Source organism: Delphinapterus leucas, chromosome 18 (assembly GCF_059928025.1).
Source record: "Delphinapterus leucas isolate spDelLeu-1000000601 "Yukka" chromosome 18, BTC_Dleu_Yukka2, whole genome shotgun sequence".
NCBI classification, from domain to species: Eukaryota; Metazoa; Chordata; class Mammalia; order Artiodactyla; family Monodontidae; genus Delphinapterus; species Delphinapterus leucas.
The window spans coordinates 58,711,075-58,727,248 of NC_143146.1; the positions used below are offsets into that span (position 1 = coordinate 58,711,075).

Genomic DNA, 16,174 nt, shown 5'->3' on the forward strand with positions numbered 1-16,174 from the left:
TTAGCCCACGGAGACTGTCCAAAATCTGCTCCTCTTAAACTATTAATAATATGTTAAAGATGGTCACCATCTTTGACTTTTCAAAAGTTTCAATAGAACAAATAAACCCCGTATTTTAGGAAAGGGGGAGGACTGGTTCCTGCTAGTGAGAAATAAATACACACACACACACACACACACACATTTACAAAGGCAGGCAGCTTTTAAAACTGTTTTGAAAGAAAAAACTTCATTGACTATTTGAACTAGGATTCCAACAGAAATACACGTTAATGCAAAGTGTGAATAAAGGGCTTCCCTGGTGGCGCAGTGGTTGAGAGTCCGCCTGCCGATGCAGGGGACGCGGGTTCGTGCCCCGGTCCGGGAGGATCCCACATGCTGCAGAGCGGCTGGGCCCGTGAGCCATGGCCGCTGAGCCTGCGCTTCCGGAGCCTGCGCTCCGCAGCGGGAGGGGCCACGACAGTGAGAAGTGTGAATATAGCATAATGAGTATTTAAAAATAAACTAAGCATGCCACAAATTTTAACAAGAATTGCTAATTTATTGACTCTTGAGTGGCGTTTGGTATGGATTATCCCATTTTAGGAATTTCAGTATTTTAGGAATATGTGTGTCACCTCATAGCCCTGGTTTTAACAGGAAAAGGTTTCTCCAGTTTGGAGGAATTGTGGTTACTGTGTTTAAGTCTTACTTTTTTTCTAGCCACACCCTGTCCAGGTAAATCTAACAGGGGAGGCGAGTTCCTCTCCTACATCAGCACTGGTGTGAACCGGAGCCCACTCTGTCCGGACCACCTTCCATCACCACACTGAACGCAGAGCACTTCTGGTGCTCTCCTGCAGGGCACATACCTGCTCCAAGATGGCAGGTGACACTGATTATCAACTAAGTTGAGCTAAGATGACAGTTCCCTGCAGTCTAAGGAGAAGGGGTATCCTTGACTCTGCCCATCGTGACCCATGGTGCTGGGCCAAAGACAGCATGAACTGAGCCCATGCCCTGGATCGTGGGCACAGTGGAAACCCAGGAGCTTTTCCCTCGCGAGGAACACCTGGCCTCAGCCCCGGGCAGAGCTGGTGTGAGAACAGACAGGAAGGAGGGCAGTCCCCACCAGAGTTACCTGCATCAGTGGAAGGTGTCAGCTGGGAAGGCTTGAAAAAAGTATTGTCAGCCTCACGACACGGGGAGGCAGCCAAGTCAATCTTGGAGCTTGTGAACAGAGGCGTCCAAGGACAGCGTCCTGGGAGCACTGCCCGTTCTTCCTTTGAAGTAAGAGAGAAGTCACCGCCTATTTCAGCTGAGCCCCGGGCAGAGGAGCTGCCCACGGAGTCCACAGTGCCCTTCGACAATGATGTCTCCGCCACGGAGTCCCCAAGAGATAACGGTGAAGGGCCCAAGGGAGAGGCAGTGTCCCAGGCAACACGGCTCTCTCTGTTCCCCACTGCTGGCACCTGGGGGGGCAAGTCCTGCAGCTGTTGCTGCTCACACTGGGGGTTAATCCAGGCAGCTCTGTGCCTCGTAAACCTGATGTTTGATGCGCAAGAGAGGTGGTCCGTGTCCAGGAGGCTGGGCGAACCATCAATGTCGCCAGGGTCATTGCTGATTCCTTCCCAGGGGTCCACAGGAGAGTCCTGCCGGCCCGCCGACTGTGACACCATCTTCGAGGCTCAGGGCTGGTGTGAATTCCCTTGTGCTGTTAGATTAGGACCTTGAACTCACCACCTGGTCAGCTAGAGGGCTGGGGAGCTTACCTGCAATGAGCAAGAATCATTCACGATAAACAAGGGCTTGATCATATTTTTAACTCCAAATTCTTTTAAGGAAGCTAAGAAACAAGAAATAAAGTTTGTACTTCGTCCTATACAACACAGTAAATTCTGCTTGGATTTAAAAGGAAAAAATTAATAAATGAATCAGCCATAAAACTAGAAGCAAATGTAAGGGATATGACATTGGGATAGGAAAGGGATTTCAAAGCATAAAAATATTATTTTTATACCAGGATAAAGTCGTATAAGGATACTGCTGATAAAAAAACAGGTAAAAATGTAAAACATCCATGCATTAAATGTCAAACTCAAAATGGAAATGCCATCTGGAAGTAAAGATACATGTTCATAGTTTCTTATTTCTATTTAGTTTGTGTTTGTATTTCAACAAAGTAGGCATGTGAAACTGAGAACAACCAATAGCACCAAAAACTTTTGTTTTGTATAACTTTACATAAGCCTGTAATACTTACTTAGATTATAACAGCAATACAAATTTACGATTAGCTTACAATATCTAAAGACCACACTACAAACCTAGACTCTGTCTTTAAAATGGTCCGCTCACTTTTCAGCCCTGTCTTTAGCTTTAGTAAATTAGGCAGTGATTACAATGTTGAGAGCCACACAAATGAGAAGCGCTCTCGTCACTAATTACAGGCCCAGCACATGTGTCTTCCTAATGTTCTCCCACTGTCCTTCACGTTGTCAAGCTCCAAACAGCCTTCAACAGCCAAAGCAAGGTTGGCAGGGGGAAGGTTTAGAGATGGAGGTGTCTGCTTGGGCAGTGACCCTAAAGGAAGGGTGAAATCCATGGGCACACTGCAGTGAGCCTCCGACTTTGGTCCTCATAAAGTTCCAGGGCTTTGGGCTTCCCTGGTGGCGCAGTGGTTGAGAGTCCGCCTGCCGATGCAGAGGACACGGGTTCATGCCCCGGTCTGGGAAGATCCCACATGCAGTGGAGCGGCTGGGCCCGTGAGCCATGGCCGCTAAGCCTGCGCGTCCGGAGCCTGTGCTCCGCAGCGGGAGAGGCCACAACAGTGAGAGGCCCGCGTATTGCAAAAAAAAAAAAAAAAAAAGTTCCAGGGCTTTAAACACCATCATTATGTATAGGCAGCTCCCACATGGATCTCTATTCCTGACCTCCCCTGAACTCTGGGCTAGTGTATCTTACTGCTTATTTGACGTTTGTCAAGAAGGCATCACAACCTGATATATTCAAAAGAGACACTGATTTTTCCCCCCCAAATCTGCTCCTGCCTGGTTTTCCCCATCTCAGCAACCCCCTAGTTGCTGAAGCCCCGAATGTAGGAGTCAGTACTGACCCTACCTTCCCAGGCTCTCCATCTTTAACCTACCAGCAAGCTTATATCTACAGCCACCACCCTAGTGTAAGTCAGCATCTTCTCCCACTGGATCTCCCACCATCTTCCCAATGGTCTCTGTGCTTCCGCTCTCACCTATTTATAATCAAGTTATTCAGAGATATCTTTTATAAACCTAAATCATTCCCCTAATCGACCCCCCCCATAGCTTCCCATCAAATCTGGAATAAAATCCAAAATCCTTACCTTGTCCTCCAGGCATGACATGATCTTGTCCTGCAGACCTCTCTCGCCTGGCTAACCTCCGGAAGTCCCAACCACGCAGCAAACTCTTGAGTCCCACACGCCCTTGCCCACTCTCTGGGCCCCGTTGTAATCTCTCTGCTCGGACCACTCTTCCCTCAAATGATCACACATCTGGCTCCTTCCTGTCTTATGAGTGCCTGGGTTTATGAATGACTTCCTCAAAGAAGTCTTTCCTAACTACCTCTCTTAACGTAGTTCCCTGGTTACGCCTTCTCATATCACTTTGCTTAATTTTCATCACAGTAGTTCTCACTTCCTGATACTTCCTGTCATCTCTGCCCAGCCCCCTGACTAGGAGCTCCAGGAGAGCAGGGGCCTTGTCTAAGAGTGGCAGATGGGGGCTCAATAAAAGTTACAGACTGAATGAATAAATCCAACAAAGTGGAAATAAAGTCATGGGTAGAGGAAAGACGTCTGTGGTCGATACAACTGCTCTATTATGGTAGCAGATTTACTCATCAGGGATGGGAGTGAATCAATATTTCCTAAAGATACAAAATTTTTCTCACCCAATGCTTACAAATAGACCAAAAGAAGGTAATGTGGAAACTGGGTTTTCTTGATTTGTGGGTCCTCCATTGTAGGTCATAGTTTTTGGAGTGATGTAGGACATCTATGTATATATATCATCCTGAGAACACAGCACAAGCTCCAACTCACCAGTCGCAAAATATCACAGGATTTGGTGAGAATGGCCAGCGCTCACTACCTGAAGTGTTTCATCTTCATTCTTCCGACCTCAAATCTCACTTTGTGCACCAATTTCTCTTTGTCGCACATATTTTCCTCTCTAGTAATTTCGAGTGTTATAATTACCAAAAACCCCACTCATGACTATGGTTTTATAAAATGCCAAAAACACAGAAACCTGGAGTAAAAAGTGAAGCAGTGTCACTGCACCAAGCCCCCACCAATCCTACTTCTTTCCCAGAAATAACATCGTCAACCATTTTATTCCATCCAGACCTTTTTCTATGAATTAACATACATATGTCAGATCAGAAGATATGTCTTATTTTCTTTTTTATATACACACGAGATCATACTAAACGTACTCTAAACATACCTTCTTTTTCTCTCATCAACATGTCTTGAGGGTATATATTCTTTTTTTAAATTATTTATGGCTGTGTTGGGTCTTCATTGCTGCATGAGGGCTTTCTCTATTTGTAGCAAGCGGAGGCTACTCTTCGTTGCGGTGCGCGGGAGGTGGCTTCTCTTGTTGCGGAGCACGGGCTCTAGGCACGCAGGCTTCAGTAGTTGCAGCACACGGGCTCAGTAGTTGTGGCTCGTGGGCTCTAGAGTGCAGGCTCAGTAGTTGTGGCTCATGGGCTCTAGAGCACAGGCTCAGTAGTTGTGGCGCATGGGCTTAGCTGCTCTGCGGCATGTGGGATCTTCCCGGACCAGGACCCATGTCCCCTGCACTGGCAGGCAGACTCTTAACCACTGCGCCACCAGGGAAGTCCCATTGAGGGTGTATATTCTTTACCTTAACTATTTTACCACTTTTTATGGTACAAATATATCATAAGTTCTTAGCCAGACTCCTATTGATGAAACTTTTCAGTTTTTCACTATTATAAAATATACAGCAATGAACATCTTCAATCATGTTGCTTTTGATTGACTTTCTTTTACTAGATCTTTTCTTTCACTAGTGCCAATTTTAGTTCTGAGTCCATAGCCCATGATAATTTCACTATTTCCAAGAGAATGAAGCTATGTCAGTCATGTTTTATTCTCAATTTTCTGCACATCATATCTGGTTTTGTGTGTGAGAGATGATTACAGATATGAAATCATATGAAAAACACACAACCTCAAACAAATGGTAAGCAGTAGTGATACCTGTGTTTTTATAAACAGTTTAAAGTTAACAATTCAAAGAGAATGACGTTATTTATGAGCCTCCCAGATATGGAATCAACTGCACTGAGCAAAAACAGACTTCCTTATGAAGAGTACTTTTCATAAGCAGGTGTTTGTTCCACTTCCTTCTAGAAAGATGTTCTTGCTTCACACAAATAGCCGGCAGGTGCTGGCTTTGCCAGGTTATAGAATAAGAACATTTTAGAGCTGCAATAGGCCCACAGAAAGTCAAAGCCATATCTAAGGTCACAGCTGGGTAGTGGCAGAGAAAGGATGACAAGCCAGGTTGGACACTCATTAGGAAGCGTGCGTTTCTCTGACATGCAGACTGACACAGAGGAGAGAGCAATGACTGGATATAAAGTCCAGACCCTGGAGATGAGAGATCATCTCCATTTCTTGATCTTTGGGGCAACAGATAATTCAGGAGATACCAAGATATTGTTGCTGGTTGTGTTGCTTATTGCCACATTGCTTGTAGTCTGTTATTCAATTAAACCAATATTCATTGAGCGTCTACTACACGACTGGCAGTGTTTTTGTTCTGGTAGCACTGGCGTAACAGTGGTGACTGAAGTAAGTTTCCTGCCCTCCAGTAGCTTACATTCTGGTGGAGGGGAGACAGGGACTAAACACATTCATAAATTTCAGGCACTGACTGACAGCAGGTAACATGGATCTAAGGAATGCTTGGCATCTTCTCAAAGTCCTTCCCGCTGTCACAAATGAGCTCCCTTGAATCAGAGATGCTGAGGCGCAAAGATAAAATCAATTTCCAAACACATTTCAAAGGAAGAGAAAGCCAGTTGCAAAGCTTACTGTCGGTTCTATTGAGATTTTCCTACTGAACGTAAACACAGATTACTAGTTAACACATGTGCCGCAGCAAAGGCCCTAGACAAAGGAAAGACTCCAGGACTCGACCCGCAACACCCCAAGTCATTCTGGAAGGTCCCTGAGCACTGGAGTCATTGGTCCCATTGAGAATGACTGCATTACTAGGGCCACTGCTGAGGTACAGTGGCCGCTGCAAAGATGCAACCTTTGCAAGAGGGGCGGATGACTCACCGTGAACCTCTATAGAGACCTGCAAGACAAAAGTCTTGCAGACCTTAAGCAGCCAGCGTTTTGATGGTAGCGAGGAGATGGCTTTAGCTCCTAATACCCCTAAGAATCTTAAAGATCCTTCAGGGCTAGGAGCAAGCATGTCAGGTTTAGGATTTAGGATTTTCTCTGCCTCAGCACTAGTACCTGAATACATAACTGGGAGCATCAAAGACTCATCTTAAATGTGACCTTCTCTGTGAGGCCTCCCTGGTCACCCTATAAATAATGGCAACTGCCCCTCCCCCGCAGTTCCTCTCCCCCTTCGCAACTATCTTTCTCTCCTTACTCCTCAGCGCTACCCCTCATTTCATTTAACCTCAGTGACTAACACCCACTAGAATGTAAAATCTTTGAGGGCATTTTAAAAACTTTTAATTTTCTTCAATGATCTGTCCCTAGTATCTAGAACAGGGGCATATCATAGGTACTCAATAAATATATTGAGTATATGAATAAAAGAATGAACAAACTAACCAACAGTACCTAAGTATGGTTATACTGGTTATTTCTGTTGCCCAAGAAAGGAAGCCAAGAACAGACGTCACCCTGTAGAAGAAACTGGAGATCACGACCTAAAATACCTGCCAACCATTTCCTTAGAATAAAGGGTATTAGAGAAATCACAAACGAGAGTTGAGGGTGAAAGGTCAAATTCATTTCTCTCAGTTTCATGGTGTTTTGCTGAGCATATACCAGGTGAGAGACAAAAGCAAGCAGAGAATGAAATGACCTTTAACCACAGCATGTGAGCTCTTTGGTTAACACAGTTCCCAGGACCTCTTCCCATCTTTCTGTATCTACTTCCCTTCGTGCTTTGACTTTAAGCAAAGGCTAATATCCCCCAAGGATGTCTACAGACTCAAGCGATCACAGATCACACAGAAACCTTTAAGATGCCCAATAATGCAACTCCATAGCTTCCATGACAGTGGCCAGGAATCAGAGTAAACTGCAGTTTTGAGACAGCTGCACCTTCACTGCACATGCGCTGAATGCTGTGTTCTCATACGAAAAGCACCAGGAAGGAAACAGTGCCACACCTCAATGGTGGCTGGTGACATCACAGGACTCCTCTCCGTCCAAGTCAACCTTTGGCAATGACCCTTCATTTTGAAGGTCTGTTGTCAGAAGAACACAGAGGAAGGACAGAAAGCAGGGTGGGGTGGGAAGGGGAAGACCCAGCCGGGGAAAAGGTCAAGGAAACCCAGATATTTGCCTAAGAAAACTGCAGGGTTGCACAAGATGCACAGATGACTAACTTTCTGTGGCCACTGCATCCGTCATACTCACCACTCTCGTTCTGCACAATGAAAATTTATGATATTTCGCGTGTTATTAGGCCAGTTTGGGAGCTGAAATGCAGACCTTTAGGGGACTTGCCCAAAGCCTCACCATTAGTGATCCGCAGAAGTAGAATAAAAATAAAAGTCCAACACCTGATCCAAAGCTCCTTCCACTGGTATTTACATGTTCCATTTGGGCTGAAATTAGCAGGATATTTTCAATTTCTTTAGCAAAGTAATTTTAAGAATTTCCCCATCAAAATTGTCACAAAGCATGGGATTAATGACCACACAGCTACATATATTTGATCCCATGCCTTTAGAACAGTTGTCCCCAGAATTTTATATGACTTCCTACTTGTAAAAAAAAAAAACCTTTGCATTTACATCTCCAATATAGGACTATTTACTTATAAACCTTACATATACACAGATATTCTAATACATTGTATAATTATAAAGCATCATTGAAAAGATGCAAGAACATAGCATTTTGTTCTTGTTTTCCAATGAATCATCTTGTACCCTAAAGGTACATAACTTCCACTTTGGGGACCACTGCTCAAGTAATGCTTTACTCAAAAATCAATAACAGGGGCTTCCCTGGTGGCGCAGTGGTTAAGAATCCTCCCGCCAATGCAGGGGACACGCGGTCAAGCCGTGGTCCAGGAAGATCCCATGTGCCACTGAGCAACTGAGGCCACGCACCACAACTACTGAGCCTGTGCTCTAGAGTCCGCAAGCCACAACTACTGAACCCGTGCGCCACAACTACTGAAGCCCGCGCACCTAGAGCCCGTGCTCTGCAACAAGAGAAGCCACCACATTGAGAAGCCCACGCATTGTAACAAAGAGTAGCCCCTTCTCGCCGCAACTAGAGAAAGCACGCGCATAGCAGCGAAGACCCAACGCAGCCAAAATATAATTTTAAAAAAAGAAACAACAAAAAACATCAATAACAAAAAGGCATCTACATGAATATAATTAGATAACTAAATAAGACTTAGAAAAATATGAATACAAAAATTTACCCAAAGTAAGGGTGGGTACCTGCACTTGAAAGATAGCTAGATTCCCATATTTGGGCAAAATAAACTGGGGAGCTATATTATTGAAAGAAAACAGTCTGACAGTTCCTCAGATGGTTCAACATCCAGTTACCATTTGAACAAGCAATTCCACTCCTGGCTATATACCCAAGAGAAATGAAAGTATATGTTACCACAAAAATTTACACATGAATTTTAAAAATCAAGATGTAATTGACACACAGCTCCGTATAAGTTTAAGGTTTACAGCATAATGATTTGATTTACATACACTGTGAAGCAATGATCACAGTATGTTTAGGGAACATCCATCCTCTCGTATAGGTACAAAATCAAAGAAATAGAAAAAAACGTTTTTTCTTCTGATGAGAACTCTTCGAATTTCCTCTCTTAACAATTTTCATATATAACATACAGACGTGTTAATTCTATTATAATCATGTTGTACATTACATCACTAGCACTTATTTGTGTTATAGCTGGAAGTTTGTACCTTTTGACTATCTTCATCCAATCCCCCTCCCCTCCCCCTCCAACCTCATCACTGGCAACCACAAGTCTGATCTCTTTCTCTATAAATTTGTTTGTTTTTGAAGTATAATTGACCTACAACACTATGTTAGTTCCCGTTACAAAACAGTGATTTGATGTTTCTATACCTACGTGAATGTTAATGGCAGTATTATTCATAATAGCTAAAAAGTGGAAACAACCCAAATGTTCATCGACTGAAAAATGGATAAACAAAGTACACTACAGCCATATAATGTAATATTATTCAGCCATCCTAAGAAGGGAAGTACTAATGCATGCTACAACATGGATGAGCCCTGAAAACATCCTACGAAGTGAAAGAAGCCAGTGACAAAAATATTTCTTATGTATTTATTTATTTATGAATGAATGAAATGTCCAGATAGGCAAATCCATAGGACAGAAAGCGGATTAGCCGTTGCTTTGGGGGATGGGAAGATAGGGAGTAACAGGTCAAAGGTATCTTTTTGAGGTTCTAAATGTTCTCAAACCAACTGTGGGAATCCTGGCACATACCTGTGAAGACACTAAAACCACTGGATTGTACACTTTAATTGGGTGAATTCTATGTTATGTCAATTCTATCTCAATCTCAATAATGCTGTTGAAAAAATGAAATGGGCCAAGTACGCATCTCCCTTCAAAAAGGTCTGAGAAGACTATAGAGCACTGGTATTCCGTGTGCCACAGGGGTCAAAGGAGCACAAGCTGTAAGTCAGGCTGAGAAAAAAAGCACTGAAAGCTAAAAGGGGAAAAAGAGAGTAGATAAAGGGAGTACGGAATAAATGTGCCTAAAGTAGGCATGGAGAAGGGAGAGAGTAAGTAGAAGTGAAAATGCCATGACTGAACTATGTAGGAAAAAAAAACACCCAAGGGAGAGTAAGGACAATACCATCAGCATGATGGCTGAATAATGGGGAACCGATTGTCTACACTGAGGGCTCCAAGCATCCACCCTTATCTTTACACAAGCACTGCAGGGGAGGTTCTGCTGGTCCCAATTTAGAGATGGGAAAACAAAGTCAAAGAGATTAAGTATCATGGTCATGTTTGGTTAAGTGCCTACCTTTTAGAAATATATACAGAAGGATTTAGAAATAATTGATAGAATTTCTTGAATTTGCTTTAAAATAAAACAGTGCCAGGGAGGTGGATATGGATGAAACACAATTGGCCATTTTGATCATTGTTGAAGGTGGGAGAAGGGCACATAGACTGTTCTCTCTACTTAATGGTTGAAATTTTCCATAAGAAAATTCCCAAGTTAAAAAAAAAACCTTCAACATGTGCTATATCTGTCTGTGTCCCTAAGTTACCTCTCTGACCCCCTTATTTACCTCTGTACCCCTACACCTCTATACCCCTCTGCAACCCTACACCACTATACCCCTTTACACCCCTACACCCTCCTACCCCCCCCGGTCTTACTCAAATTTACCTTTGGGTTGAGAATTTCCCTATCACCCTGTTAAAAACTGCATCCCTACAAGTATACCCTATCCCCATTTACTGCCTTTTTTTTTTTTTTTCCACACTGCACAGCATGTGGGATCTTAGTTCCCTGACCAGGGATTGAACCCGTGCTCCATGCAGTAGAAGCGTGGAGTCTTAACCACTGGACCACCAGGGAAGTACCTGCGCTGTTTCTTTTTCCATAGCACTCATTATCCGTTCATTACTAACACTTAGATGGCGTTTACTATGTGCCTGACGCTGTTCCAAGCTTTCTACACACACACACACACATACACACCCCTGATCCTCCTAACAACCTATGAGGTAGATATGACAACACTGTCTTTATCTTACAGATGAGAAATTGAGGCATGGTTAGTCAATGGAGCCAGTTTCCCAGCCAGGCAGTCTCGCTCCAAATCCACATTCTAACCTACAACAGCACAGGGGTGAAGGGAAGACCTTTAAATAGCACGGATCCAAACATCACTCCAGATCATCAAAATTCACCAAGCGCGGACCGGCTGCTGTGAGCCTGGCCACATCAGTAACACTGACACGGTTACCTCCCTCAGCCCAAATCTCCATCGAGACCACACTCTAAATTAAGAGTGAGAACCTCCCCCCAAAAAAGATTTTACGTAGGTCACAGGACAGTTCAAATGATTTGACAACTGAACCGTATTGTTTAAAATACCCTTAATATAAGCATATATGGAAATTCAAGTTTCCTCACCCACCAGATTTAAACTGGCTGTCCCAAAAGCTGTCTTCTAAGAACAATTTCCAAACAAAGAAAGAGAGGATAGGGAAGTAACTTACATATATTTTCAGGACTCGGTTGTTCTCTGACCCACTATAGCTTGTTGGAATAAAAGGATGTAGAATGTAAGGATTAAAAAACAAACAAACCCTCCACCCTCCAATTTTCATCACCTGAACTCAACCAGAGAAAAGCACGTGCTGGCTGTGAGTGTTATTCAATGTTACTTGCCAGAAAAACTCTGAGGTCTAATTTGCATTTATCTCTTTTAATAAACATAATGCTAAGGATCCAAGAACAGAACTCAAGAATTTTTTAAAACAAATTTCAAACCTAATTGTTGGGTAAATCACATTGTGTGTAGTCTCCTCCAGCTTTTACTCATTTGCCACCTGCCAGCCTACTGTTAACCGATGACAAAAACACTTTGACTCTGAAACTTCCCTTTACATGCTGAGAAGTATTTCTTTCACAGTTCACGCTCCATGTTCACGTGAGAAATAAAGCATTCGCTCAATTTGGAATTATTATCACTATTTTGTGGATGAGAAAACCGAGGCTCAGAAAAAAGAAGTAAAGACCACACAGCAACTTGGCAGCAAGCTCAGGGTCCTGAATCCCTGCTCCAGAGCCCTTAGTCTCACTCCTGACCACCTGTATGTGTGGGAGAAAACCCAGCGCAGAAGTTAAGAAACAAACACAAGAGTACCAATCAAATGTAATTGTTATGCCAACCTGAGAGAAATTCTCCACTACTAGCTGTGTGACCTTGGGCAAGGCACTCAACGTCTCTGTGCTTCAGTTTCTTTACAGACTTTTGTGAGAACTAAATGGATTGTAACATGCATATCAGAGTCTGGCACACAATAGTCTATAAAAGTTAGCTTTATTATCACCCTTTGTGTTATTTTATAAAGTATTAGACAATCTAGTTTTTTTATAAACTTATTTATTTATTCATTTATTTAATTTTTGGCTGCATTGGGTCTTCGCTGCTGCACGCGGGCTTTACTCTAGTTGCGGTGAGCGGGGGCTACTCTTTGTTGCGGGGCGCAGGCTCCTCATTGCGGTGGCTTCTCTTGTTGCGGAGCACAGGCTCTAGGCGCGCGGGCTTCAGTAGTTGTGGCTCGCGGGCTCTAGAGCGCAGGCTCAGTAGTTGTGGCGCACGGGCTTAGTTGCTCCGCGGCATGTGGGATCCTCCCGGACCAGGGCTCGAACCCGTGTCCCCTGCATTGGCAGGCGGATTCTTAACCACTGCGCCACCAGGGAAGCCCCTAGACAATCTAGTTTTATTTCCCAATCTCTTAAATGAGTCATCTTTCAACTCCTTTTAGTTAAAATGGAAAAGCCAGTCAGAGGTCTTGTTTGGTATCATGAAAAGATACAATATGACATACAGGCTCTAGCATTGCTCACTTTTATAGCCTCTGGAAGGGCTGGACACGCTTATCTCAAATGGACTGCTTAAATTTTAACAGTAACACAACCAACCATGCGAATCTCTCCTTTCAGTATTAGATATATGAATCTAAATTTGGTAATAAGAGAAACTCTTCTAACTTGTCCTTGCTAATATGTGCTATGATTTGTGTGGGAAACATTTCCGGAGCTCTTTACCTAGCTTCCTCTAAAAGCATTCGAATTAAAATGCTTATTCTTGGATGTCTATCCTTGGCTCTGACAGAATTTTCCCCGCGTCAGAAAACAAGAACTCCAACTTCAGAAAGCCAACAATGTTTTCGGAGCTAAACCTGTTCTCCTGAAGAACACGTGCAATCAAATCTAACCCCCCAGCCGCTCCAACAAAGACTTTCAACTTTCGTGCACTCTCCGAGCACCTCCCCCGCTTTGTACCCGCCCTAAAGAAGCTGATGAACAAGACAAAGTTCCTGTCCCCTGATGTCACACTGTGCTGGGCAGTTTCACGACGGCTGTGCCGTGAAGAGGAACTGCAACAAGAGATTGAGAAACAGACGCATCTCGCCCCTCTGACAGGTAACCAGGAAAAGGCCCTCACTGCCGCGAAGTTCCTGCCTTAACTCGGCTATGAGCAAGGTTCCGTCGGTGTCCAGGAAAAAGGTGTGGGCAGCAATGCTTAATTTGTACAAACCACACTTTATACTTTTCAAAATACCACCCTCCCTCCAATTCTCTTCCAAACCACCCAGTGAGGTGGGGCAGGAACCATCCCCACGCTTCTCACACTGAAGTTCAAAGAGGTTTCCTGACTTGCTGAGACCTCTGCTATTCGGCCTCAGGACAGGGTCTAAGAAACCCAAGTCTGCCGACCCTCAGTCCTTTGCACTTTGCCTGCACATCTTCAATTTAAAGATCCTTCCAAATTGCACTGGCATAACACAGGGAAGCTCTTGAATATCCCCTTTCCTTTGAGTCTTCGTTCCCATTAAGGCTAAAGGACCCCTCTTCTGAAGGTGCTCTACCTTCTCCAAGCCGACAGCATCAATTTCGCAGGAGGTCGGTAGCAAACCTCCCGCGCGGCCACGGGCAGGCGGGGTGAGGGTGAAACGCAGCATCCGCTATCCCCGCTGCAATCTCAGCAGGTGGATGTCACACCTGGCGCCCGGACGAAACCTTGCGCGGCGCTTTCGCACTCTAACGTAGTTCAGTTAAGCAGCCAAAAGTTGCTTGCCACCAGGTTTGGGCGTGTTAGGCGGGTGCTCCTCCGCAGACCTTCGCCTGCTGTGTGGGCGCTTTTTGTGGAACCGGGAAAAGCCACCGAGTCCGGAGCCCAGCGTCCGGGACCACGCAGGGCGCAGGATTCGCGCTTACTGAGAGTCGCCCTGCGCAAAAGTGCCTGGTGATCCGGCTCCTGCGCCCCTCGGACCCAAGCCGAGCACAGGGTCGTCCCGACCCCCACCCCCTGCAAGGCAACTCCACAAAAATCCGCCACCCTTACCGAGATGCCCCCTCCTACCTTCTCCCGGGGGCGGGGCGGGGAGGCGGGACTCGGCACTTCCCTGACCTACCTTGGGGTCCCTCGAATCTCCGCTCTGTGCTCGCCTATCTGGCGTCCCTCCCCCTCTCCCCGCACCTCCCGCAGCTCTCGCGTCCCCGGCCCCGCCTGGCTCAACCAAGCGGCGGAAAACCATGTGGGCGCCGCGCGGCGTCTCGTCTCTGGCGCGGCTCCGAGCCGCGTTGCGCGGTCACTGCGCCCCCAAGCGGCCGAGAGAGGGAACGAGGAGGGGGAAGCGGCGCCCTGACGCCGCCACCCCCATCTCCCCGCGCCAACCAAAAAATCCGGGGCTCCGGCAGCAATCCGAGAAGCCCCCCAGGGAAGCGAAGCGCCACTCCCCGGCCTGCTGCTCGCGGGAAGACGCCAAAGAGGCGAGCTGGAAGCCACTCGGGCCCCCTGCGCTCCCCCCGACACCGGGCCCTGGGTGATGCGGGCTGGGGACCGCCGGAGCAGCTGTGCTCCCTTCTCCCTCGGTTCCCTCCGGAAATCCCACCCTACCCCTCGCTGGGGGCCCAGATGGAACCGCGCTTTCCGGGGTCGAAACGAGATAATCACACACCTTGCGGACTTAGATGTCCAACCCCAAAGCTCAAAGCATTCATCTTCAGCGTCAGTGCTATGGCCTGAAATGATCTTCCTTAGTAATTTGGATTCAAGTCTGCACTGCAATCAATGGGCCCAGCGGGGACCTGCAACTTACCCGGAGCGCGAGCCGCGTCTTTCTGACCTCAGCGGGCTGCTCCCCGCGGAACCCCACTCCGAGGACGCCACCGCCAGCATTCGTTCAACCTAATCGTCCTTGTCCGCCTGCAGCGAGGGTTTGGAAACCCATCACAGCTGTGCCGCGCAGAGCACGCAGATCGCGGTGGAGGCTGGCGAGAAGCAGCCAACCAATACAGAAAGTTTTCACAAATAGAAACCTAAGCCCTGACAGTACGGCTGAGTGCACGGCGTCCCTCGGCCCCTAGGGAGCTTCAGCGCGCTCCAGCAGCGCCCTAACGTCTCTAGGGGAAAGAATCTCCCAGTTACCTGCTCCGGTAACAACACGCAGGTGAGCCAGTCCTGGCCCTTCTGCTCGGTAGAACCAAACCCGCACCGCAATCCTTTTGGTTCCTTGGCTTTGTCCTTTGTCACTTCCAGGAACATGGAAGTGACATTGTGGAACCATGTCAGAGGTATTTTTGGCTTTATTTGCCGGGGGTCTCTCTGAAACATCCCCCTCCTTGGCGCAGCCTGGCGTGGAGTTAGTTAAGGGGCGGCGCCGCGTAGACGCTGCTTCTTCTGATGAAGACCTAAGGGAGAATCAAGATCAAAAGCCCGGTGAACGCTAGCTGTCAGTCACCCGCTTCCATTGAGGGCAGCCGGTGTGGAGCCTAGTTTGGCTTAGACCTGGAAGAGCTCTAGACATTTGGGGTTCTGTCTCAGGAATTCACGTCTGCTGAAGGCCGACTGGGAAGGGCTTACACTAAACTAGATCAAGAAAGGAAAGGGCATGGGATGTGTGCTAACGTTTGCCAAGTCTCTGCTATGTGCCAGGTACTTTTCCTGATTATTTTCAACATCCCCGGGAATAACAAATCATTTATTCCCATTTCACAGAGGAGGGATCTGTGGCTTAGAGAGGTTAAGTCACTTGCCCAAGGTCACACAGCCAGGAAGTAGCACAGTCAGGCTTTGAAAGCAGATGTATCTAACACAAAACCCCATGTCCAATTGCCACTGTGCCACTAGCAAGACACA

General features: G+C 46.1%; 1 protein-coding gene across 3 annotated transcripts in view; it reads right to left on the minus strand.

Annotated features, from left to right (window-relative positions):
* The window catches only part of RUBCNL (rubicon like autophagy enhancer), a 38,056-nt gene extending 22,795 nt beyond the window's left edge, over positions 1–15,261 (minus strand). Inside the window, exons 1-2 of one of the 3 annotated variants that reach the window (XM_022574856.3) lie at positions 15,135–15,261; positions 1,121–1,751 (exon numbers count right to left, since the gene is read on the minus strand). In XM_022574856.3, the coding sequence (XP_022430564.2) occupies positions 1,121–1,658 (538 nt within the window). In that variant the 5' untranslated portion in view covers positions 1,659–1,751; positions 15,135–15,261. Of the gene's footprint in view, positions 1–1,120; positions 1,752–3,340; positions 4,459–15,134 lie in introns of those variants that run through there. The other 2 variants (XM_022574857.2, XM_022574855.2) reach the window with 2 other exon arrangements.
* Between the last annotated feature and the right edge of the window lie 913 nt (positions 15,262–16,174).